We start from the raw sequence: 26,137 nt of genomic DNA on the forward strand, positions 1-26,137 counted from the left end.
GTCGTGGGAAGCGAACAGATCTATCTGCGTGTCCCCGAATTGGTCCCAAATCAGCTGGACCGACCGGGGATGGATTCGCCATTCGCCGGAGACCGTCGGCTGCCTGGTTCCGCTCTCCTGGAATGTAAACAGCACGAAGGGACCTCAGGTGCTTCTGACTCCATAGTAGGAGGTGGCATGCGAGTTGCGATATCCAACATGAGCGTAGACCACCCTGGTGGTTGATGTACGCTACTGTAGCAGTATTGTCTGAATGGACTAGTACGTGTTGACCCCTGAGCAACGCTCGGAAGCGGTGCAGGGCAAGGCGTACTGCCAGCAACTCGAGGCAATTGATGTGCATGAGGCGCTGGGGTCCTGTCCAGGAAAGCCGCTTGGCCTGGCGTTTAGTGGGGCGCGGGGCCTGAGGGGGCTGTGGCGCCTTCCTGCGGCCTCCTCCACGACGCGGCCCGGGTGAAGGCTGCTGCTGAGGCCGTACGGGAGGCCAACACGACTGAGGGGGGTGTGGCCCGAGGAACAAGCGTCGGGTTTTTGTTCCACACCGTCACCGTCAGATCACCCTCTCTGCGATCCGAAGAGCTCCCTCTGGAAGAGGAAGCAGATCGTGTAGCAGATGCGGAGACTCTCACAGTAAGATCATTGAGTCTCTATCTCTATCCACAGAAGGAACATGAGTCATCCACAAACGCTGCTTTAGCGTGCTCAAAGCCCAGACACACAAAGCAGTGCTCATGCCCATCAGAAGAGGAGAGATATCGACCGCACCCAGAAGAACACGGGCGAACCATCTTTAAAAAGACGTGCCACGTGCAGCTCTTTCAATAGAGAGGAAATTCACTCTGCAGCGCTGAGGCGACCAGGGAGAAGCACAAAGTCTGGCAGACCACTGCACAGATCGCAGGCAATGTAGAATCTCGCTGGGTACCGCCGTCACACCAACACTGGAGAGGACGCTCGTCTCGAAGAGGTAATCTCAGAAGAGGTTCTCTTGGCTCCGAAGCGAAAACATACTGCGGTTGCGTCTGCTTCCTCCTTTTATACCCACGAGGTGGGGCGGGGATACGCTATGCAAATTCCGCAGACCCAAGGCATTTTCACGCCATTGGCTGGTTTTTTAATCCTCAAGAAGAGGATTGGCTTTCTATGCGAAACCCCCATTCTCCGTCATCCGACGTAACTCGGAGTGACTGGGAACCACGAATACATGTTACATTGCACCCCATAAACATAATCACGCAAAGAAAAAAAAATCAGTAAACCCCCCCGTTAAAAGAATGTTGTGGTCAATGGTGTCACTAAGATCAAGTAACACTGATACAGTCTCAGTACTATGGTACCATCTAAATCCGAACTGAAAATCCTTGCAGATATAATTTTTTCAAGAAAGGAACACAGTTGTGAGGATACTGATTTTTTTCTATATATATCTTTGCAGTTTAATCATAGCCAGCTTAAGGGTTTTGGTACGTATATCCAGAGACAAAGACAAATTAATGATATTAAGAAGAGGATCTATGACTTCTGGAAGCATCTCTTTCAATACCTTAGTCGGTAGAGGGTCTAATATCTATGTTGTCGATTTAGATAATTTAATGAGTTTGCAAATTTCTTCCTCCTTTAGCAACAAATGAATCAATTTTTTCCTCAGAGATACTACAGTGCACTCCCTGATGCGATACTGTTGTAGACCATTGCATAGTTATAAATTTTGTCCCGGATATTATCGATCATATAAGTGAATTATCGATCATATAAGTGAAGAAGTTCAGAAAGTCATTACTGTTGTGTTGCTTGGAAACTTCTGGGCTTGAAGCTTTCTTTTTCGTTAGATTAGCCACTTTTTCAAATACTGTAAATACCTAGGATTATGTTTATTTTCTTCTAATAGGGTTGAAAAATAAGCAGATCTAGCAGCTTTTAAAGCCTCTATAAGCAGTCGAGCTCTCCTTCCTTCCATGAAATCTGAAATACCTCTAGTTTATTTTTCTTCCAGTTGTGCTAAATTTTTATGGCTGCTCTCTTAAGGGCCTGAGTGTGCTCATTGCACCACGGCGTTGGACTATTATCTTTAATCTTCTATAAGCGCAACAGAGCAACTGTGTCTAAAGTCCTGGAAAAGAGAGAGTTAAAAGTTTCTGTTGCAATATCAAGTTCTTCTAATCTATCCGGGAATCTAAGATGATGAAACTGATGAGGAAGATTATTGATAAAGCAATCTTTAGCAGAAGTGATAGGTCTAACAAATTTATAACACTGAGTTGGCTTTGCAGCCTTGGCTAAATGTAATTTACATGAGACTAGATGCTGATCTGAGATGTCATCTCCGTATGAGATGTCAAACCGTAAGTTTGATGGTTCTGACCAAGTATCGAGCAAGACGAGCTGGATGGCGCCTTGCATGGCTCACACCGCCGTTTGTGTATGAACAACCCGATCTCACGACCAAGTCGTACAAATTCGACGAATGATTAAAAAGTGGCTAATTCGTAACAATTCATACGACCTCACTCGTACGAATTAATATACGATTTTGCTAAATCCTACATATTTTGCGAATTGGCCAATTCGTATGAATTCGTACGAATCACCTACCACTTACCCCGCCCCTAAACCTAACCATCACGTGGGTTTAGACAAATCGTACGAATTAGTACGAGTGAGGTCGTACGAATTAGACACTTTTTAATCATGCGTCGAATTCGTACGAATTGGTCGTGAGATAGTGTTGGTATGAATGAGTAAGAGGGATGTAATGGAAGATTGTGAGATGTAAAGCGCTTTGGTAGCCATTGGGTCTGTGAAAGCACTACATAAATGCAGTCCATTTACCATTACTGAGGCCTTTGCACATGAAGAATGGGCTGAGATTCATCAGAATCTTGTGTCTGGCTACACATCTTATTTGCAGCAGGTCATAACAGCAAAAGGGTGTTCCATTACGTACTAAAGATGCTTGCCATGAAGAGAGTGAATGATTTTGAGGATTTGGGGAAACCACTTGAAACATTTGTTTTGTTGAGATGCAAATGTTTGCCTGTTGAGCCATCTCAATTACTTTTGTTTTATTTGTTCATTGCAAACCGCTAAAAGTCTGTAAATGTTGCCAATAAACCTGTTTTGCAATGGGGGTTGAATAATTTTGATTACTACTAACTGTACCATCATTTTACAATAACACTGACTCACAAGTGCTGGAACTTAAAATGATCAATCACATTGTTCATACTGTCACTAATCAGTAAAACGTATTGATCAATCTGTACTCGACACTATCGAATTAGGTCACCGAATAACATAATTGAATTAAGCTGAATAATTTTACAATGTTATCTTTTGTAGAGGCACTTTATAACTGAAATGATATATAAATATCCTTGAAACTTGAATTTGATGGAATGTTCTTATATCATGATTACTTTTTAACCTGATTGATGATACATTTGTGACTCTTCACTATACAGTCCTGAAATTAAAGCTGTTTAACAAATAGAATGATTTTAAGAAATACACTGTATGAAAAGTGATATATCTTCACTGTTTGGAAAGAGAAACCAAAGTGTTTGTTAACTTCAGATACAAGACTGCAGTAAACGAAAGAAAGAAAGAAAGAAAAAAAGAAAGAAAGAAAGAAAGAAAGAAAGAAAGAAAGAAAGAAAGATATAACTGGTAAAAATTTATTTCCCTGTAACTGAGTAGCATTCTTTAAAAAAGTAATAAAATGTATTAGTAGGACAATGACATTGAATAACACTTCACACTTAGACTCTAATAGACTGTACATTTTTTAAATCATAAATCCTTTGAAACAAAAATACAGTAGATTAAGACATTTTTTTTCAATTTTTAAAGGTAAACTACTGTACATAAAGTGAAGATATGCAATTTTATATCTATTACTGTATTTTAGAGCTACACTTCATTAGTAACTAAATTAACTAAACATACTGTATGTTGCATTTTTACTAAATTAAAAACTAAAACAACAGAACATAGCAGTCGTTTATGTTACTAAATCTAAAACAACTTTAAAAAATAGTTTCAAGGGACCATAAATTATTGTGACAAATACATTCCATGCTTGGTTACAACATTTGTTCTCATACCAGTATCTACAGACAAAATGCATTTGTATTTGGCTGCTGACTAATACACATTTTAAAGGGGTCATGAAATGGAGAATCAAAATGTTATTGATATTTACACACACATAGTGGTTACTCATAAACAGAACTGCACGTTTCAGAACTCAAAACTAACTTCCCAGTTCAAAGTATGAGTTATTCTTTTGGATTTGAAATCGGGAGAATTGTGATGTCACGATTCGATTTGACACGTTCATTTACATTGTCGTATGTACAGTAAATATTGTGTGTTCTGAACAACTCATTTCAGTCCATCAATCACGCAATACTGCTGTTGGATAAAGATGTCAAGTACGACGGTTAAACTCAGACGTTGTTATGTTAGTGGATGTAAGGAAAGGGCACCTCCAAAAACATTGACTTCCTAAACATCAGAACATTACAAATCCATTGCTGTAGTTTAGTTTTAATGACGTGCCTGAGTGCCTGTTTCACATTTCACAAAGGAATTGGCAGTGCCAAGTATTTTGTCCTCGGAGGCAACGCCGGTAAATAGATTTATTTTTAATCTTACAGTGTGTTAAATGTCAAACCAGCATTTAATGCTATTAAGACTCCAAGCATTACATTTTACATTTGTTTGAGTGTTGCTAAGAAAATCAGTACGTACCCGAATCAGAAATATTTGCTTGAGTTGAATATATTTTATCATAGTATATGTTAGCGTTGCTATTATTAAACATTATAGATATTTGGTTACATTTATGTTGCTTTTCCAGTGCTTCAATTAATTTTGTGCAATGCATTCTTGGAGGAATTCTTACTTTGTTTGCATGTTATAAATCTCGGGGTAAACACATAAGGGTGCAAATGTTATCAACTATTTAGCAGTTTGTACGCCACTAAACATCTTACAACAGACCAGAATATGACAAAGAATGAAATTTGCCATTAAATTAAATGCTTAACAGTTGGCAAATGAGTGAGAAACAATAAGTCCCCCTGTAGTCAATAATTGTATCCTTTAAAACTCATCTTTGATCCCCAAAATTACATATGTAAAAGTTTTTTTCTTGATTTTTTTTTTATTCATGCCTTAAAATGGCTTGAAAATTTCTCTACATCCTTGCCTCATTTACTATATGGTTCTATGAATATGCAAAAAATTAGCTCAGAAGTACAATCGTTGATGGTCACATGTTGTCGTGATTGGTTACAAGGTAGTTTGTGACATCAGAAACACCAACGATTTCAAACCGCATTTTTGGTTCAGTGTAGCCTGGATGCCAGCCCGAACCCCGCCCACAACATTTTTTGCTCGGGAAGTTCGGTCTGGACTCGATCCATTGAGGAGAAATTATGATCAGACAAGAAAAGTTCGGGCCAATCAAATTGCCAGGGCGGGCTTTATACGATGATAGACAGATGATCTTCAAGTACGTAATCGTCACGTTATCAAAGAGCGCTTAACTGGTTTTCCTCAGAGATGACTGCAGCTGGAGAATTGAGATGTATAGATTCCGCTGTCGCGTCTGTTTTGAAATAAATCGACAGCTCATTAATTTTAATAGACAAACAGAGAACTGCAATCAAGGCATTTGTCGTTCGGAAAGATCTCTTTGCCGTCCTTCCTACATGATTCGGCACAATTGTAAATTCTTAGCTGGCTCTGACGGTCGCTAAGAAGATGGGACGTAATGAAAAGCCTGTGGTCGTTGTGGTTTCTCCTTTGGTCGCACTCATGGAGGAGTAAGTAAAAGAAGCAACACTTGTTATTAAACTTCTAAAATAAGTAAAGTTAGGCTACGTTCTGTAGTTGACAACTGTATGCAAAGTAGTTCACATACTGCGTTGCTCTGATTGGTTGTAGGTTTACCGACTATCTAATTGAGTGCAGAGTTTTTTTTTCTTCCTGGTTCGGTTAAGACACGCCTCATAATCAAAGCCCTACGGAGCAGTTTCAGACTCATATTCCGACAAGAAGGTCAAGCTAGGTTCACTACAGTTTTAAAGAGAAAATACTCAGCAATTAGCCTAGAAATCTAGACGCACCCTAGTGGCAGCAAAAATTATTTCACAGCCAATGTGGTCTAGCAACTCTCCATAGACATTTTAGCTGGAAAAACCAAACTCTGGTCAGACCAATCACATCGTGTATAGAGTCGGCGGGCGGGCTTAACATATCGACGACAGAGTTGCGACGGTTCACTGCTACTTAAAAACAAAGAATGGCTGCTGCTGGCGAACAGCTGTCTTTCGATTCGGCTTTGACCGCGACTCTGGATGATTTGAACTTCAGCTTTTCTTTGAAACCAGAACAAAGAACAGCACTTGAATCATTGTTATGTTGTGTTCGGAGTTTTGTGGACTGGAAACAGTAAAAGTTGAATATATCAACTTGCTCCGCTGGTGGAAAAACGCATGCGACTCAGTCGTCACCTTCTTCGTTGCTCTGATTGGTTATACTGTAGCGCTATCCAATTGCATGCCGAGAGAATTTGAAAGACAACCGTTTATCTCGCCTCTCGGATTGAGCCCTGTCAATGATGAGTTCCGAGACCTAACATCTTGATGTAGGTCTGGCATGCCAGGCTACTCAGCAATGGTGTTGACTTATGAATTTGCACATGGTTTGTCTTAAATCATATTAAAAATACCATAGACAAATAAACAACTTTAAAGGGATACTCCACTTTTTTTTTGGAAATAGGCTCATTTTACCACTCCCCCAGAGTTAAACAGTTGAGTTTTACCGTTTTCAAATCCATTCATTTAGAAGAATATCAGTAACCAGACAGTATCTGGTCTCACTGACTTCCATAGTAGGAAAAAAAAATACTATAGAAGTCAATGGGACCAGAAACTGTCTGGTTACTGATGTTCTTCTAAATATCAAAAAATCATCTGAATACATTCGAAAACGGTAAAACTCAACTGTTTAACTCTGGGGGAGTTGTAAAATGAGCCTATTTCCAAAAAAAAAACAAAAAAAAAAAACACTGGAGTATCCCTTTAAAAACTTGATTTTCACCACAGGGGGACTTTAAACTTATAGATTCTTTTGTAATACGACAAATGAGTGTTTTTTTACAGAAAGTGAAAATGAGTATAGAAAATCTTTTATAAATATTAGACCTTTTTTGTGCAAAAAAGTTGACAAACTTAGAGAAACATAATATACACATCTGAAACTGCATTTTACGACCCCTTTAATCCAGGGAATTATTGTGGTGAATCAGTAGTGCTTACATTTTTTATCTATTGCTGCATTGTTGCATCTTAAAATACAAACAAACATAAAAGAAATAGTATTACAGTACCACAAATGCCACAGGCATAATCTAAATTTAGATTGTTTTTTATGTAATCATTTCTATATGCAACCTTGTATATTTTTATACACCAGAAAAAAAAAAATATCCTCTGGTTTTACACCTTTGGCTTTTTTTCCAATAAATGCATGCACATTTACAAATAAACTAGCAAACGGTTGCATCCAATTTAAAGTTTAAAACCTAGCATCGCATCCCATTTAACGGCTCATTTTACAGGGTTGGGAGTATAGGTCAACAACGGACATTAAAAAAAGTGTGTGCTTTTAACTTTTTTCATCAAGCCACAAATGGAAGGTGTTACAGTAAGTGCACATAAGAAATGTTTGACTGCTCAACATATCCACAGGAGTATCTGAATGATTGAGAGGTGGGGGGTGGCCATCTTGTGTCCATTTGCTTCCCACAAAACACTCAACCACACTTTCATCCTTTTACAGCTTAAGCATAAAGAAGACCTCGTTGTCTGGGCTCAAGGGGCTTTGTTGGGGCGGTCCTGGTGGAAGCTGGCTCAAAAGATCCAAGCTTGCACAAGGACTGTGGGGTACACTACAAGCTCCTTCAGGATTGCCACGCTCCTCGATGGGGCTCCCAGATGTCCTGGTCAGGCTTTGTAGCCGCTGCCTCTCTTGGGCCTGCCTGGCACGGTTAGCAATGTATCTCACCCGACTCTGGCTCCGTGAGGAACTCCTCCGCAAAGAGGGCATCTCCTCTTCTTCCTGTCCCACTTCCGAATCGGTCCTGCTCTGAGCAAAGTCTTTGCTTGTAAGGGGTTCCACATCGGTGAGCTGTTTGAGCTGCTCTGTTAGGTCATTCGGGGGTTTTCTCAGAGTTTTCCCTTGATGCCGGCTTGGCCTCACAATGAAACTGCGACTAATGCTGCGATACTTGCTATCGAAATTACAGACAATATCATCTGAAGTGAGATCTCCGAGACTTTTGGATTTTGAGTTGCTGTCCATGTCTTTTGTTGAGGGGGTGGTTGACCTCTTGGAGACAGCAGCAGCAGCAGCAGCAAGCGTTGATGACTGCTTTAAGCCCTCCATGTACAACCTGCTCCACGTGTGGCGCCTCTGCATGAGCCGGCTAGGGTCTTTCTCGGCCACCAGAGGCCTTGGCTGTAACTCGTCCTCTGGCTCGCACATCTGACCATCTCGTAGATTGGGGTTGGACTTGCTCTTGGTGACGCGTGAGACGCTGCATGCCACGACGGTTGACCGAGGCTGGTTGGTCCTGCTGGGCAACGATACCTGGTTGTCCGAGTAGTCGCGGGCAGCACTAAGACAGGTAAGGCTTTTCCTGGAAAGGTTGGGCAAGGACAAATCAATCACAGTGTCATTGGATGAAATGCTGGAAGACGATGACACACTATCCCGATGGCTGCTGGGGTCAAGTTTGCTCCAGAGCCTGTCATTTAAAGTGGCGTCAATCGAGACTTCGGGGACCACTGATGGGCCGTCTGCTTTTTTTACCGCCTTCATTTGTCCTTCGCTTTTGGTTCTTCTGACAGGGGTCCTCAGTCCTGTTTGCAGGCTTCGTCCAATGTCTCTGTCAAACACCCCCTTCAACGCCTGAATCTTTTGAGAGCTCTGAATAACAGTTGTTGCTTTCACAGCATCTATCTCTAGAGACTGTCCTCTTTTTATTTCAACTATGTTGGGGTTAATGTCTGCTTTTTGCACAACCTCACCATCTGTCTGGTCTGGTAGAGGGGGAGTATCACATCCAATGTCAAGGTAATTTGTGGAAAGTGAAGAGTTGATTTGGCTGTTCCAAGAATCCTTGCCTCTGATGCTGGATGGACCAATACACTCGGTTAGTGCAAATGATTTCAGAATGTCCACATTATTTTTCATAGTGCTAGGATTTTCCCCATTGGAAGATGTTGTTATTGCTGAGAATGGTGAAGACAATGTTGTGGAGAGACAACGTGGTGAGGTATCCAGGGGACTTTGTGTTGAAGTCAAAGGGGTGTTCTCCTGAAATTGCTCAGTAATGGATTCCAGACATGAGGTGTTTGGAGGTGGAGTTGGACTCTGCAGTTCAGAATTTTCTGGAAGCACATAACAAGCAGAAACATATTAGATATGAATAAGGACACTCAAAATACTGTTAGAGATAAGAAAAAAAAAAACACACACACAATGACACTGCATAAAATATATCATGAATGTCAAACAAGACTAACAACATTCGGTTTTGCTCATGAATGGAATAATGCACATTTCTGACTGCAAAACAAAAAAGGAAAGAACTAAAAGTTGAAGTGTGTCATTTATGTAATTGGTCAGATAAAACATAGACCAGCCTTAAAATTAACGCAATTGGTTGAGCCAATGTTGCGGTTTAAGAGTAATGTTTTGATAGACCCACAGAGATGTGGTATAGTATTTGCACTTTTTTTAAAAAAACTCTTCTATCTATTATCATTTAAAAAATACACACTTCAGCTTTAAGCGCAATTCAACAAAACCAAATATTTAGACACAAACGTTTGTTTTTAAATAAAAAACAAATTATACAATGATTTAAAAGAAACTGACAAAACAATACATGTATAAAAAAATAATAAAAAATTATATTTGGTGTGTATATATGACTGTGTGGGTGATGAAAAATTGAATGCGCAAGAAAACATCTTGTTATTATACAGAACAAAGGCTGGGCATGCAGGAAAGTTACACCAGATTTTCACTGTATTACTTCCACTGTTCAAACAAAATATAAGTGACCAGTGCATTTGTAAATGGAAATGTTTCTGGGCTTTATATTAAGTCAATTTTATTCTCATGCAAATTCATCTGTCACAGATGATCAACGTTAAAATACTAATTTAAAAAAAATCAGTAACACTTCATTAGTTCATTAGATAACATTAGTTAAAGGATTAGTTCACTTTTGAAAAAACTTTTGCTGATAATTTACTCACCCCCATGTCATCCAAGATGTCCATGTCTTTCTTTCCTCAGTCGAAAAGAAATTTAGGTTTTTGATGAAAACATTCCAGGATTTTTCTCCATATAATGGACTTCAATGGGAACCGGATGGTTCAAGTATCAAAAGACGGTTCATAACTGTTTCAGATGCAGCTTCAAATGTCTTTAAACGATCAGACGATGAATAAGGGTCTTATCATGCGAAGCGATCGGTTATTTCAAAACTTATTCCAAAAATGTAACTTTTCTAAGGACAAATGCTAGCCTTGCTATATTCTGTGAGGCGCGTTTGCAACGTCACGTATTATGTAATTACGTTCAAAAGGTCACGGGCGACGTAGCCGAAAGTACAGAGTCAGTGTTTACAAGTTGAACGCATAGGTTGAACGTGCAAACTAACTCAAACACCGTTTACAAAAAAAGGAATTAAAAGGAAAAACAACGATGTCAGACGATTTTGATTCTGTACTTCCGGCTACGTCACCCGTGACCTTTTGAACGTAATTACGTATTACGTGACGTTGCAAACGCGCCTCAGAGAATATAGCAAGGCTAGCATTTGTCCTTAGAAAAGTTACATTTTTGGAATAAGTTTTGAAATAACCGATCGTTTCGCATGATTAGACCCTTATTCATCGTCTGGTGTCGTTTAAAGACATTTGAAGCTGCATCTGAAACAGTTATTAACCGTCTTTTGATACTTGAACCATCCGGTTCCCATTGAAGTCCATTATATGGAGAAAAATCCTGGAATGTTTTCATCAAAAACCTTCATTTCTTTTCGACTGAAGAAAGAATGACATGGACATCTTGGATGACATGGGGGTGAGTAAATTATCAGCAAAAGTTTTTTCAAAAGTGAACTAATCCTTTAATGTATTAACTAACATGAACTAGCAATGAATTCATTTGTTACAGTATTTATTCATCTTTGTTAATATTAGTTAATAAAAATACAGCTGTTAATTGTTTGTTCATATTAGTTCACAGTGCATTAACTATTTTAATAATGTATTATAAATGTTGAAATTAATATTAAAGGGTTGATGAACGGAGAAATCAAATTTTCCTTGAGCTTTTGACATTCAAGTGGTCATCATATTATAAGAATATCCTGTAAGTTTCAGAACTGAAAACTCTCCTTGTTAGTTCAATAAAAGCTTTTATTGACACCAGCCTCAGCAAACGACTCGTTTTTAACGAATCGGGTCGCCCCGCCCACCGATTCGCACATTACATTACAGCACAGCTAAATAACATAGAGGCCTACCTCGTGATGACAAACCGGATCGAGCTACTGAGCAATACAAAATATTGTGCAGTGCCTGGTTGTGGAAGAAGACAAGATAAGCTTCCTCTGGATTCCAATAGGACTGCATGATAAACTTTATTTTTAATGACGTTCCAGCTGATGAGGAAAAACACTGTCCGTCTGTTCTCTTCATTTCACTGAGGATTGTTTTGTAAACAAGACTGGATTTGCAGACAGTTTAAGAGTAAAGAACGGTGCTGTGCCGTCTATATTGGATCTGACAGGAAATGTGCAACACATGGACTCTGGGTCAAACATGTATGGGCGAATCATTCTGGTTGCCATTTTACAACGTTGGACGTTTTCAAAACAATTTCCCCCACGTGCACCGACCGGAACCGACGAGTGAGTTGAAACTCATTATAATATGCAAAACTGTTACCCACTCACAGCAGTGGGCGTTTACTTCCAAGTCTTCAGTGCGAGACGCCCATAAACCGAGCGTTTTTCAGCTAGGCTCAAAACTAGGGTAGAAAATAGCTTATTACTTATTCATTTTGATGTTAAAAACCAAGCGAAGGTCATAAGTTGACCTCAGACAACAATATAATAAAATTTAAAAAGCCAGTTCATTCATGACCCCTTTAACTAAGATTTATAAATGTTTTTTTATAAAGTAACAATACTTAAAAAGTATTGTTCATTCTTAGTTCATGTTAACTAACTAATGTTAACTAATAAACCTTATTGTAAAGTGTTACCAAAAAATCTTTAAGCCCAAATGCAAATATATAAATATACGAAGCCCAATCTGTTTCATCAAATAATAGCAGACCTTTCCTCAACAAGTTGCTTGATTTGATCATCATATAATGTAAAGAATGTGAGTTATGTATTGAAGTTTGCTGTAAAATGTATGATAATGATGATAATACTTTATGTGTCCCCCAGAGGGAAATTTGTTTTTGGCACATTTTTTTTTTTTTTTTGACCAAAAAAAAAGAAAAAAAGAAACAACAACAGGCAGACAGACCAAGGAATAGCAGGCAAATATGTCATAGGTTAACAGAAATGCTCAACATCAAGTAAAGCAGTTTTTGGCACATTTTTTGAAACTGCGTAACAAAATCACATACAGTAGTCATGTCATTCACGCTAAAATTCAATGTATGGTGAATATAACACATCATGATGAAATCAATGTTAAATTGCTTAAGCAAAAAACTGTAAAGTATTTTACCTGCAATTGGCCAGTCCCTCAGTTTTGCACTAAGGATAGAAAGCATGCAAGAAGGAAGGAACAAACAGGCATTTTAACAGGAGAAGTGCAGAATGAAACAGAAGGACTCAGTGTAGTAAAAAAAAGGAGATGGTACACCAGGAAAATGCACTGACACAACATGAATGCTCTGTAAGATACCCATAGATAGATACACAATAAGGAGGGCATTGTAAGGTTAATGTTTGGAGATCTAATTAGTTGTAAGGACTAAGAAGGTTAGCACAAACATCACAAGGAGCTGAGAACCTACACGAGGATGTGTGTGATACCTTTAGGAATAAGAAAACACAGCTGCACCCTCTCGTTCATAAATCATATGATAAATCCCACTCCCCCAGCTCACACATCAATATGCAAGAACATAGCTATAGTCAATATTCCACATACAGAAAACCCGTGATTTATAGTCCTGCCCCAGTGGATAACACCAAACATCTGGTTTGTATTTGCTCAAGTGCATGGGACAGACCAACCAACCAGCAAACGCAAACCAGATGCTTGGTGTTGCAACTGGGGCAGGTCTAGAAATCACGTGTATATACAGTACAGTACATACTTATATAAGATTCTTGTGACTCTCACAGTCTTGTGACAGCACTACCATCAGTAACTTGGCTGCATTATTAGATAAATAAATGTATACAATGAATCATGTACAGTCAGATTTGCCAGTAGTGTTACCACATCTTTTGATCAGTGAATTTCAATTTTACACATACACAAATGGCATATGAGAAATATATAATAATTTTATCCACTATATACATTTTAGTTGTTATTATTTTATTCAATTTCATTAGTTTCCAAGAACTTTTCAGGCCTGGAACTCACCATTTTAAAATTCCCCTAAAATATTTTGAGATTAACCATGACCTTGGGGAGCCCAGTAAGGAGATCCCAGACAAAATTGTTATTGCTCAAAGTTTGCTCTTTTATAGCTAAGAATATTTAGCGGAATTGTCATTTAAGTTAATATCAAATTATCTTTGTCTAATAAATAAATAAATACATAAATAATTACAACCTGATTGCAGACTTTGCTATCTTGGCAAATCTGAGACATTAGGGAGTTATCCTACAGTAATTGCTCTCTATTCAATCTGATTGAAATATAAGAAAAACTAATTTTCCTCCTTAAAGGGACACTCCACCCATTTGCATTAAGCTTTCCATTGTTAGAAACCCAGTTATAGGGGGTTGGACCTAATGCGCTAACAAACCTATCACAGATCAGTGCCAGTGCGTTTGATTTCACCAGCAGAAACTCTTTGAAAATATGGACGAAGGTACTGAATACGCAGACGGATGCATTATGGAGGATTGGGATTACACATAGTGTCAGCCATCTATTTTTTTTTGGAAGCTAAGCTATCAGGCTCTTGTTCTGTGGAGAAAGCTGAGTAGTAACTTTAACATTCATTGTTTACATGCACAGCTTTTGTTTCAATCTAGCTGAATTCATTCTGATTGGTGAATCTGAATGTAGTGTTTACATCTACGCTTAAAAAGTGATCGGTTGATGAGCGTTTTAACATTGCTGAGAAAATCCCCGCTCCTCTGTGTGAGGTCACTTGCGTCTCACAGGTGTCGCGCATTGGTAATCACGCCACCGGCCTCGCGCCGTTCTCCCGCGGCCCTCACTCGTCCCGCTCGCCACGGTAAACATAATGAATGGTGACTGTTGAACGCAAAAGCCGATTTTGGGCGATCTCGAAACACATTTTCGGGCAGACTCATCACAGAGACTCACTAGTAGCTTAGACTGTTGTTTTTCCTACTGTGCTCTGTTACCGGTAGACATGGCCTCCTAGGGCAGCGAAGCAAGTGCATTCAGGGAGTTGTTGTCTTTCATCCACATAAGCCAAAAATACATTTTCTGGCTTTTCTCAGTCTAGAGAGCTCCAAATTCGAAAATAATTTCACATTTCTTCTACATAAATTACCCATTTTAAATACACATTCATCTTTCCAGAGGTGGAGTGACCCTTTAAAGGGATAGTTCACCTAAAAAATTTTATTAGCCTATGATTTACTCTCCCTTTAAGTCATCCAAGGTATTTATGACATTCTTTTTTCAGACTAATACAATCAGAGTTCTATTAAAAAGTTTCTTGGCTCTTCCAAACTTTATAATGGTAGCGAATTACTGTTTCTGTTTTGAAGTCCATAAAAAGGCATCTATCTATAATAAAAGTGCTCCACATGGCTCCGCATGGTTAATAAAGGCCTGCTAAAAGTGAAGCAATGAGTTTGTGTAAGAAAAATATTCATATATAGCCTGGATGCCAGCCCGAACTCCGCCCACAACATTTTTTGGTCGGGAAGTTCGGTCTGGACTCGATCCATTGAGGAGTAATTATGATCAGACAAGAAAAGTTCGGGCCAATCAAATTGCCAGGGCGGGCTTTATACGATGATGGACAGGAGATCTGCAAGGACGTAATCATCACATTATCAAAGAGCGTTTAACTGGTTTTCCTCAGAGATGACTGCAGCTGGAGAATTGAGATGTATAGATTCCGCTGTCGCCTCTTTTGTGAAATAAATCGACAGCGCATTCATTTTAATAGACAAACAGAGAACTGCAATCAAGGCATTTGTCGATCGGAAAGATATTTTTGGCGTCCTTCCTACATGATTCGGGAAAAGTGTAACTTATTAGCTGGCTCTGACGGTCGCTAAGAAGATGGGACGTAATGAAAAGCCTGTGATCGTTGTGGTTTCTCCTTTGGTCGCACTCATCATGGAGATGTAAGTAAAAGAAGCAACAATCGTTATTTAACTTCTAATCTAAAATTAGTAAGTTCTGTAGTTGAAAACTGCGCTATGCAAAGGAGTTGACTTACTGCGTTGCTCTGGGGTGCGTTTCCCGAAAGCATCGTTTGCCAACTATGGTCGCAAGTTCCGTCGTTATCAGCATAGTTCAACGAGTCGGTGTTTCCCGAAACCATCGTTCCAGCGAACATTCGCAAACAGCATCGCAAAATTGGGTGGTTTGAACGACAGCTCTCGACCTGTGGTTAGAGGCATCGTTTCTATATTGTATCACATTTGGACATAATAAATCCTTATCTTGAGCAAAATAAGCAAGCTGACATTCAGTACAACCAATGTCTTTTATTTAGAATACATAAATGGAATTTATGTCTTTTAGTTTGTCAAAAGATTTGAAGTAACGTGTTTGAAGAGTGCGCATGTGCGAACGTGCTCTACTATGTAAGAACGAGCCAAATATTGAGTATGGTAATAAAGCAAAACAACTGAGAACAATTAGAAATAGTCCTCAGATGACATGTCTGTAATTTATATAAAACAAATCTAGCGTTAATTGGATCTCAAACAGTTTCATTAAAGGTAGTTATTACTCCACCACGTGCGAAACCAACGTGGTTGAACGATACTTTGCGACAGTGGGTTTTGGGAAACAGTCGTGACTAGCTAGTTGATTTTTCCAATGATGCATCGTACTATGGTAGTGAATCAGCGAACTACGTCATTGTACAGGAAACGCACCCCTGATTGGTTGTAGATTTACCGACTATCCAATTGAGTGCAGGGATTTTTTTTCCTGGTTCGGTTGAGACACGCCTCATAATCAAAGCCCAACGGGTTTCATCATGCGCACAACTTGTGGCGTCGGAAGTAGGGTGGTGCATCATGGCGTAGCGTAAATATCAGCAGTACGTTGCATTACTTGCATAAGTTGCGCTTAGACTTAACTGGAATCTGTATTGTATGTTCGTTCTGCCTAAAGCTAGTTATCTTACTTTATAAAGTTTTGAAATATGGATTTTTTTTTTATACACAAACTGATCGTTTGACTAGTTCAGAAGGCCTTTATTAACCCCTCTGAGCCATGTGGAGCACTTCTATGATGGATAGATGCACTTTTATGGACTTAAAAACAGAAGCAGCAATTCACTGCAATTATAAAGCTTTGAAAATCCAGGACATTTTTTAATATAACTCTGATTGTATTCGTCTTAAAAGAAGAAATCATATACACCTAGGATGACTTGAGGTTGGGTAAATCATGGGCTAATTTAAATTTTTGAGTGAACTAACCCTTTAAGGAGTGCTATGTTGTTATCAGGTCAAAAAGCTAATGAAGTTTTACGAAGGGAATTATGGATCACATATCACAGTAATTAATGCCAATGTTGGCAAAACCTTGCTCCACGATCATTTCACAAACCAATTACTTCAAAATCACAAAGAAACATTGATGAATGCCTTTTTGTGTCAGCTAGTGAGTTTTGACCCCACTGTCTTGCCTGAAAATCTGGTTTTAGGATATTTAAGGACACAAACACTAAAAGGTAATGTTGGGCAACAGCACAATAAAACAATATCCAAGAGTAATTCTTAAAATACTGTGATAGGTTCTCATTGATGACATTGCACAGTGGAGATGAGCCTTCAATGAGATGCACACCACCTGCAAGGTCTTTGGAGGGTATTTGTTGGGTTCCATCACAACCTAATGAAATCTACATTACTGAGGCACTGGGACATTCTAAAACTGAAGATCCATCTAACTGTGTAGACCTTACCAGCGAAAAACAGGGGGGATTTACTGCGGATCTCGTCCATTTTCTGGGCAAAGAGAGCATTCATCTCACGCTGCAGTGTCCCCGCGGCCCGCTTCCGGTTCTCCATTCCCCGTGGTGGAAAGAGGGTGGGCAGATCAAGGCCGGTCAAACTATCACAGCTGCTAGAGTCACTGTCAGACAATCTCTTTGCGTCACTAACAGATCTAGTCTCGCTGTAGTTGCTGCCATAGTTGGGTGGGGCCGGGCATTGCCGACAAAGGCTACTTTTGTTGTCTGGAATTGGAGGAGGTGGGGTGCATGGGGACTGAAAGAATCGACGTGGAACGCTACACGAGCGAGCATTTCTGACAGTTAGGTCTTCAGTGGGGTGAAGGGGTTGTGCAGCCAATGTTTGCCGGAGCTTTGCCCTTGATCTAGGTAAGGGTACAGGCTTCGGTAGAGCATGGGGGTCTGATTTGGGCTTTGAGTCGGTTTGGGCCAAGACTTGTGGTTTGAGTATGGGTTCTGGCTGAACTTGTCTGGAAGCTGTTGGAGACCGAGATGCCCTTTCAGGTCTAATGGGAGCAGGAGTGCATTGGATGAAGGTGCTTGTATCCTTCCTGTCCAATTCAGGACTCTCCTTGGAACCAATTGCACACTTAATGCAATTGGAAGTCATCCCAATCCGCCCGTAGCTGTTGATAGCAACACGTGCAAACACACCCGGCTTCTCATCCAGTGGATCCTGGAGTCGCAACTTGTTGGCTCGCTTCAGAGGTTCGCTCACTGCACCCCTGTTTCTGTAAGGTGTGGCACGGGGCTCAGGACAAAAGAAAGTACTCTTACCTTTACTGTCGTCAGGGTGAAGCTGCCCGTTGGTGCCATGACCCCATGATTTGCCAGATGCGCTATCTCCATTGTGGTGGACAAGTGGCCCCTCTTCCGATTCTCGCTCCTCACTGGCACCCTCCGAGCTGCAATCTTTTGTGTCAATGGAGATATCAGGGAAGCCCCTCTTGACTTTGGGTTGGCCCTTGGTGGGGGCACTGGCTGTGCGGCGCAGGAGGTGAGCACCGAAGGTAGTCTTACGTTTGAGCAGAGCAGCAGCATGGCTGTCGAGAGACGACTGCTTTGGGTTTCTGTGAAACAGTCCTTTTATACCACTGACTGCTCGAGCCTGCAATGGGAAATCAGAAAATGGGTAGGCAATATGAATCTAATAGATGACTTGTGGAGTCAACTAAACACTATAACAAATAACTAGGCGGTCACTGAATTGTTTACAATTTAAAATATATGGGGGGCTACTCTTTTAATAACCCTTCACAATTAGTAATAAGTCTTCCAACTTATTAACCAAACAAAATATGTTTACCAAACCACTTTTGACTTCTGCCCAGCTGGGAAAATAGCTTAAACCAGTTTAAAGGTTGTTTGCTGGTCCTTAGGTGGCCACTCAGCCCTGCCAAGCCTAACCAACTGGCAAGTTCCAGTGTCCTTCTAAAGCCATCAAATCAGACCAGTCTGACAAGTAGAAATGAGGGCTGCGTTCCCAAATGCATCAAAAGGCAATGACTTATTCAATCTACTTTGTCTTATGACGCAGATGAAATGACGCAGGGTTGGTTTAAGCTTTTTACAGTATAGAATAGAGACACAAAACACAACAAAACACTTTTTTTCTTACCTGCTACATGATCAACATCATTTGATGAGTTTTGTTAGTTTAAGAAACATGATAATTCGCCAAGATTTATCCACAAATTGTCAGTTAAATTCTGTTATGAAATAATACAACTACTTCCTGTATTAAATGTGTTACCTTTAGAAAGCAGTGACATTTTAAACAAGAAATGTGATCAGAGATGTAGCAGAATTTAGAATCATCAGACAAATGTGGGTGATCAACACAGACCTTTAAACATGAAGATGCAGACAATGTTGGGAAATTGTAGTGGTAATGTGAATAAGTGAAAGGTGACAGGACATTCATGTCCAATCATCTCTGATGAAAAAAATGACACTGGATTATCTCTTAAAACAATGCTTGTTTGGAATAAAAAAGTAATGTATTGAAATATGTATTACATTTTGTTAATAATTACAGAGATATTTACGATTTTTTTCTCAAAATAAACAGCCATTTCTCGATCTGCATAACACCCAGTGTCATTTCATGAACCGTGTTCAAGTAGATCCATGTGAGAGTTCAGCCATCTAATCTCCTCACTAATAATGCATCAAATAGCTTCATGCATTTGCTAGTAAATGTAGCGCATTTATGCCAATCCACACAGTTACGCCAAGCTAGCTTTTGAGAACATGAGATATTTTTTGACTAAAATAAAAGGATTACCTGCTAAATTCCAGCTCTCATAGTAGACCCTCATAGTCATGGATAGGAATAGAGAGGATGTAACGCACTTCACAAACCAAGATCAACGCATTTCTCTCATGGACTGCTTGAGAGCTCTATTACTGCGAACAAGCCATCCAAAGCCCTATCATTGCCCTTAAATGCCCTGAGTTAAGTGAAATAGGAGTGAACGCTGTCGCCTGCTATATGGATATTGACACTGGATCTGCTTTAGGGGTCAATGAGAATGCAGCCAAGGAAGGAAGTCACAATTATGTCACAACTCATTTTGCATGAGTTGGCATGGTGAAAGCTAGCAAATGAATCAGGGCTTAACCGCTCACTGGGGGGAACGGGAGGGGTTTGCAAGGAGCATGCAGGGTGCTGATTGGGTCTCACTACACCTGAGTTTTGAACGAGGATCCTAATAATTTCCTGCCTCTATAGACAGCTAAGATGGGTGCACTGAAATCACAAACATAAGAGAAAGAGAAGTAAGAAAGAGAGAAAGAGAGAGAGAGAGGGGAAAAAAACAGACAAACTACACAAAGAACATTTGTTGTTGACGCCGGATGTTAAGGGGACAAATTATGGACAAAAGCATGGCATAAGTAAGCAGTGAGCATGTTTACAACATCATGTGTCACTTTGTATGAATAAGATACAAACTTTCTCATTACTTTTTATAGCATTAGAGGTGCAAATATAGATATATTTGATAAATCTAACATACAATAAACCTTTTTCTATAGCATGAAAAATAGGTAGTAGATACAGGTATCACTCCCATTTAAATGGTTATTAATAATTATATTGGTAATTAACAATTAAAATAGTGTATGTTAATGAAGACAACTATTGAACCCAGTTACCAAGCTGACTTGAAGAAAACATTATTTTTATAGGAATTTATTGGAAAAACACACACATATCAGAATGGGTAACAGGATTGCAGATTCAGACTGCTGGTATCAGTCAGTAGGAGCTTTGCACCATGTTTTGTTTGCATTTCTTGCTTGTGTCTGCATTTATCCGTTTTGCCAGTATTTACTTTTATTATGTTTTTTGTTTGAATAAATGTTTGCTGCATTTGGATCCTACACCTGTTCATCTGGCACCATTACAAATGATCTGAGACATTCAGCTTGATCATGCCCTTATGGGATCCTAGTTGGACTCTAGGATTTTATATGAACCTGGCATTGCTGCAGAGCGGGTCTGCTTTTACTGTGGGTAGTGTGAGTGACAGGTACATCATTAATATCGCATTCATCCTCCTCGACACCCACAATAAAATCAGACTCACTCGAAACATGAAATATCATACTGTTAGAGTCAACACAAGACCAGGGGTATACAAGACAGGAATCATGACACTAGCAATAGCTATAGCTCTCTCTCTCTCTCTCTCTCTCTCTCTCTCTCTCTTTCTCTCTTTATATATATATATATATATATAGCTAGCTCCTACTATATATATTTATAGCTAGCTCCTACTGACTGATATCCTATATATTTATCCTATTTTAAAAATATATATATGACTTTTGTCTATTTAATGTTTATGGTGTTTGTTTAATATTCATTGCTGGAAAGTAGTAAAATCACACAAATCAGGATTTTCATCTGATTCTCATCATCAATTTGGGTTACGAAGTAGCAAACCACATATACAATTTATTTTTAAATAAAACAGCTCATAATATTTATTTTGACATGATTCATTGATAATCTATATTTTGTGAAATCCTTTTATTGATCATTTGTTAAAAATAAACTAAATTACTTTGTTTTTTTAAGAGTTTCAGGTGCTGTTTTGTACTTTATAGATGTTATATGAGTCTATAAATATATAAAAATACTTTGACAAAAATAGTTTTTTAAATGATTAGGATTAGTATTTTTTTTAATGGAGTACAGTTGTCTACGAGACCATTTAGCTATGTTAAGAACCTATTGTGACAATCTGAAACAAATTATTAAAATGGCATGTTTACTGTTAATGTCCAATGCCTAATGAGAATAAATATTAGAAACAGACTTTTTCCCACAGTCTTTTAAACACATGATCAGAACACAGTCTTTTTTAAATTGCAGATTAACAATGCCAGATATGGTCCATGGCACACAGCAGTGTTAACCACATGAGGTGCCCACCTTACTGGTGATGTCATTCACTGCAACATGAACAAAGATGGAAGCTTCCTCCATGCCTTCCAAATACACATGCCGGTAACCTGACAATCAAATATAGACAGATAATCAGGCATAAGCAGTACACTTTAATTAATGATGGACTTAATACTTGACAAAAAATATAAGACTAATGAAAAAAATATATATAAATAAATATATATATATACATAATTCAATTGGTACCTGGAATCATGCTGTTAAAGGCGATGGTCCTCTGGCCAATGAAATCTTGGCCAATTGGGTCATGATCCCAAACCAGGAAGCGTATAAGAGCAATCTCTGACATGTGAAGAGTGAAGACGAGAGTCTCTTCCCACATAGGATTAAATCCTGAGAAAGAAAGATAGAGGAGGGGGTATTAGAATCAAATAGGATTATTTTATGCAGAAATAATGGAAAGGATGAGAGGATTGGACTGGAGGTGTCAAAATGTTCACATTCACCTCAAACAAAATTGCTTGACATTCCCAAAACAGACAAAATAGGCCACTCAACTGAAATTGCTTTCCTCAGAGTGGCTGAATAACTTAAACTTGCAAGAGTACCTGTTACACTCAAATGTTATTGTCATGGACTTGTCCATTGTTTTTAACACAGTTAATCAACAGATATAGAGTCCTTCTTAGACAAAAAGCTCTAGATCGTTTTCAATATCCTGTTCCCTATAGAGTCTGAGGTCCCACCTGGCTCTATTCTTGGGCCAATGTTGTTCTTTTTTTTAACCTGGTGTCATTATGAAAAATAACCCAGACGAGAGTGAGCAGTTACTCAACAATCCCTTCCAAAATGATGGCCCTTCATGAAAATTTGTGTTCCATAACAAAAAAAATCAGCCCATTTCCAAATCTCAATTGCACACAGACACCCCGAGAAGGTTATCTCTTTACAAGATTGCATTTACATATCCCTTAATAGTCTGCATTTGACAACATCCAAAATACTGTCAAGTTCCAATTTCCAAATGATGCGATACACCACCACTAAATCAAACCTGCACTTTTCAAATAACACTTCAAATCTCAGTCACTTTATTTCTTTTTATCTTTAATTATCCCAGTGCCGCTTTATATATGCACCTGTGAATCAGAAAATAAATGCAAATGTAAACCGAATTCATGAATTACTGAATTGTTTGGTTGCCGAGTGAAGTTTGAGGTGAGATCTTCCCCTCTTCCAAACAAAGGCACATACAAATGAGCACTCCAAATAATGGCCTCACAGTTTAATGACACTTTACTGACCAATCCCCCAACAATTAAAAGGTTAAATGCACACTGTGTTGTTTGTGTGTATAATATAAAATCTGTCATGGGTTATTGCTCTCTCACCGTTGTCATCAACCACTCTGGTTTGCTCTTTGCAGCAATCCACTGGTAGACCAATAATCTCCACTTCCACAAATGGGTCAATTATCTAAAGAAGAAGCATTTAAAAAAGATTTAAAACAACCCAAAATCAAACTATGCAACTATTGTTATTTGGTTACAGTACCTGTTTAAACATCTCAAGATAATAATTCCTCACATATTTGCTTCATACCCGTGTCATTTTTAGGGAATAATTACATGCTGTGGGAAGGCCTGATTACATGACTGCATTTTCTTCCTTAATAAATGAAACTAGTTATGAGTGCACATTATTCATGAAAATGTTTTTGGATATCATAGCTTTTGTTTCACAATCCATTCAAATCCGGATGCATAGAAGGCCCTGGCATTATTCCTCACTGAATATTTCATTTCACTCTTCACATTATGGAAGTTAAATGCATTGTAATAAATCATTGCTATGGTGTGTATGGTGTGTATGAATATTTATGGTGTGTATAAATCGAAGGCATTTGAATCAGTAACGCTCCAATCTGTAATGCTCATAATGAGTGAACTTTAAGCAATTTGATGAATGTTATAAGGCCAAATCACACTGCAACAGACACTTTGAGTTGTCGGATTTTGTGATACCTCTGAAGCTTGTTATTGCAGATTAAACATGCTCAATCGGCCATTTGACGGGTCATGGAAGGTCTGAGAAGTGGCGTACTGCAACCTGTGGATTGTTCACGTTGATCTGCGACTGTCTGTGCAGTGTGAATTGGCCTGCATATTTCACTTCTTTTGTGTGCTTAAAATGTGTGCTAAACTTTCGATTTGAAGCTTGAGCTGATTTACCTCTCCTCGGTCACCCAGCATGGAGTCTTTGGGTTTGGGTAATTGCTGGCCACTGATGACCTTAAGAACCAATTGTTTTTTCAACCGACCTGGTAAAGGATCGTCTGCCATTGGATTAAAAGAACCTGCAAGAACAAAGGATAACAGAATTCCATATTTCAAATTCCATATCTCAGAACATCAACAACTCTATTGCGGAAATAGATTCCTAGTTTGGGTTTACCTTAACATTGACTTGATCTATAGAATGATCAACTGATCTATTGAATATTGTTCATTGCTGTCCATTGTTGCCTGTATTGGACATGTTTCTTATTCATTTACTTAATAAATGGCATTGTTTTGTTTATATAACAATAAATGTAACGGGCTATATGCACGCATAAGTTCCGCATTTGACGGAAGGATGCTCGTCAGTTTCCGGTTGGGGAGATTAAAGCGGAGGAAAACCGGGTAAAACGGGTCTTCAATATTTACTGTCCTCCCATCTTTGAAACAAAAACTTTCATACGTTTAGATGTAATTTTATATATAGTTATGTTTATTTAAAGGGTTAGTTCACCCAAAAATGAAAATTCTGTCAGTATTTACACACCCTCATGTTGTTCCAACCCCGTAAGACCTTCGTTCATCTTCGGAACACAAATTAAGATATTTAAGATATTAAGATCACTCCTGCATACTAGTCCATAGGCTTCTTGAGGGAATGACACTTGCTGGCATCGAAAAGTCATCAAAGACATCGTTAAAATAGTCCAAGTGACTACAGTGGCTCAATTTGAACTATATCAAACGACGAGAATACTTTTTGTGTGCAAAAACAAACAAAAATAACGACTTTATTTCAACTATTCACTTCCTTCTCCATGGGCCCGTAGTCAGTTAACGTAGTGTGATTGCGTAGAGCTACGTCACACGTAGGCTCACTATTGGCCGACGCTGGTCATGTGTGTGATGCGTGTGACGTCCAATAACAGAAGCTTAAGCTATTAAACTAGTAACCTGACTCGAGGCAGAGGGAGAAATAAACAAATAGTTGAAATAAAGTCGTTATTTTTGTTGTTTTTGCGCACAAAAGGTGTTCTTGTCGTTTGATAAACTTAAGATTGAGCCCCTGTAGTCACTTGGACTATTTTAACGATGTCCTTTAATGACTTTTCGATGCCAGCAAGTGTCATTCCCTCAAGAAGCCTATGGACTAGTATACAGGAGTGATCTTAATATCTTAAATATCTTAATTTGTGTTCCGAGGATGAACGAAGGTCTTACGGGGTTGGAACAACATGAGGGTGAGTAAATACTGACAGAATTTTCATTTTTGGGTGAACTAACCCTTTAATATAATTTTAAAAAGAAGCATAAACACAACGAAGGGTGTCTGTTTTGTGTGTTTTTGTGACTAACGTTTCGTTATTGTATTGGACTCTACGATCTGCGGAAGTTATCGAGCATCCTTAGACCTTCACCGGAAATACTGCTGTGCATAGAGCCCATTTGTTGACACTAAAATTGTATTATATTGATTTTGTGATTAATATAATAGTAAAATCTGAATGGAATATTCCTGAATGGAATATACAGTCAAACCAAAATTCATTCAGACACTTTCAACATTTCTCACATAATCACAGTTTATTCACTATAGTTTAGAAAATGGTAATACAATATTTCACTGGTTTTGGCCGTCCTTCTGTTAGACTGTCTCACAAATGAATTATGTTGAATAGCAGACACAATTAGATCATACCAATTTTGGTCAACCAACTAGCAATCAATGCTTAATTTTGTTCAGTCTGTGGTTTAAAAAGTTCGCATTATCAATTAAAAAAAAAAAAAAAAACGTAAGCAAAACATGACAATGTCAAAGTGTCTGAATAATTTTTGGTCACATATTTTTATTATTTTTACTGGTAGTCCACCGTATGTAGAAATGTTGTGTATAATATGTCACAGTTTACTTTATTTTGCGATCCTCACTTAGATAAATGAATTATAGTGTCC

The 26,137-nt window shown here is 38.8% G+C and overlaps 1 protein-coding gene and 1 long non-coding RNA gene across 2 annotated transcripts in view; both read right to left on the reverse strand.

The window, feature by feature from the left end:
• Positions 1-3,660: 3,660 nt before the first annotated feature.
• LOC148973642 (uncharacterized) lies at positions 3,661-6,818 on the reverse strand. The gene is made up of 2 exons (XR_016146451.1): positions 6,034-6,818; positions 3,661-5,561 (listed from the first exon to the last, which is right to left on the reverse strand). It is a non-coding gene; the product is annotated as an uncharacterized LOC148973642 (long non-coding RNA).
• A 52-nt stretch (positions 6,819-6,870) lies between these two features.
• Positions 6,871-26,137, reverse strand: part of plch2a (phospholipase C, eta 2a) — a 191,935-nt gene continuing 172,668 nt past the window's right edge. The window contains exons 18-23 of the mRNA XM_089119344.1: positions 24,137-24,261; positions 23,297-23,381; positions 22,152-22,298; positions 21,930-22,009; positions 18,263-18,593; positions 6,871-9,467 (exon numbers count right to left, since the gene is read on the reverse strand). Of these exons, the coding sequence (XP_088975470.1) occupies positions 7,849-9,467; positions 18,263-18,593; positions 21,930-22,009; positions 22,152-22,298; positions 23,297-23,381; positions 24,137-24,261 (2,387 nt within the window). The 3' untranslated portion in view covers positions 6,871-7,848. The remainder of the gene's footprint in view (positions 9,468-18,262; positions 18,594-21,929; positions 22,010-22,151; positions 22,299-23,296; positions 23,382-24,136; positions 24,262-26,137) is intronic.

The sequence above is a fragment of the Pimephales promelas genome, chromosome 14 (genome assembly GCF_988280905.1).
Source record: "Pimephales promelas chromosome 14, fPimPro1.hap1.1, whole genome shotgun sequence".
Classification (NCBI taxonomy): Eukaryota; Metazoa; Chordata; class Actinopteri; order Cypriniformes; family Leuciscidae; genus Pimephales; species Pimephales promelas.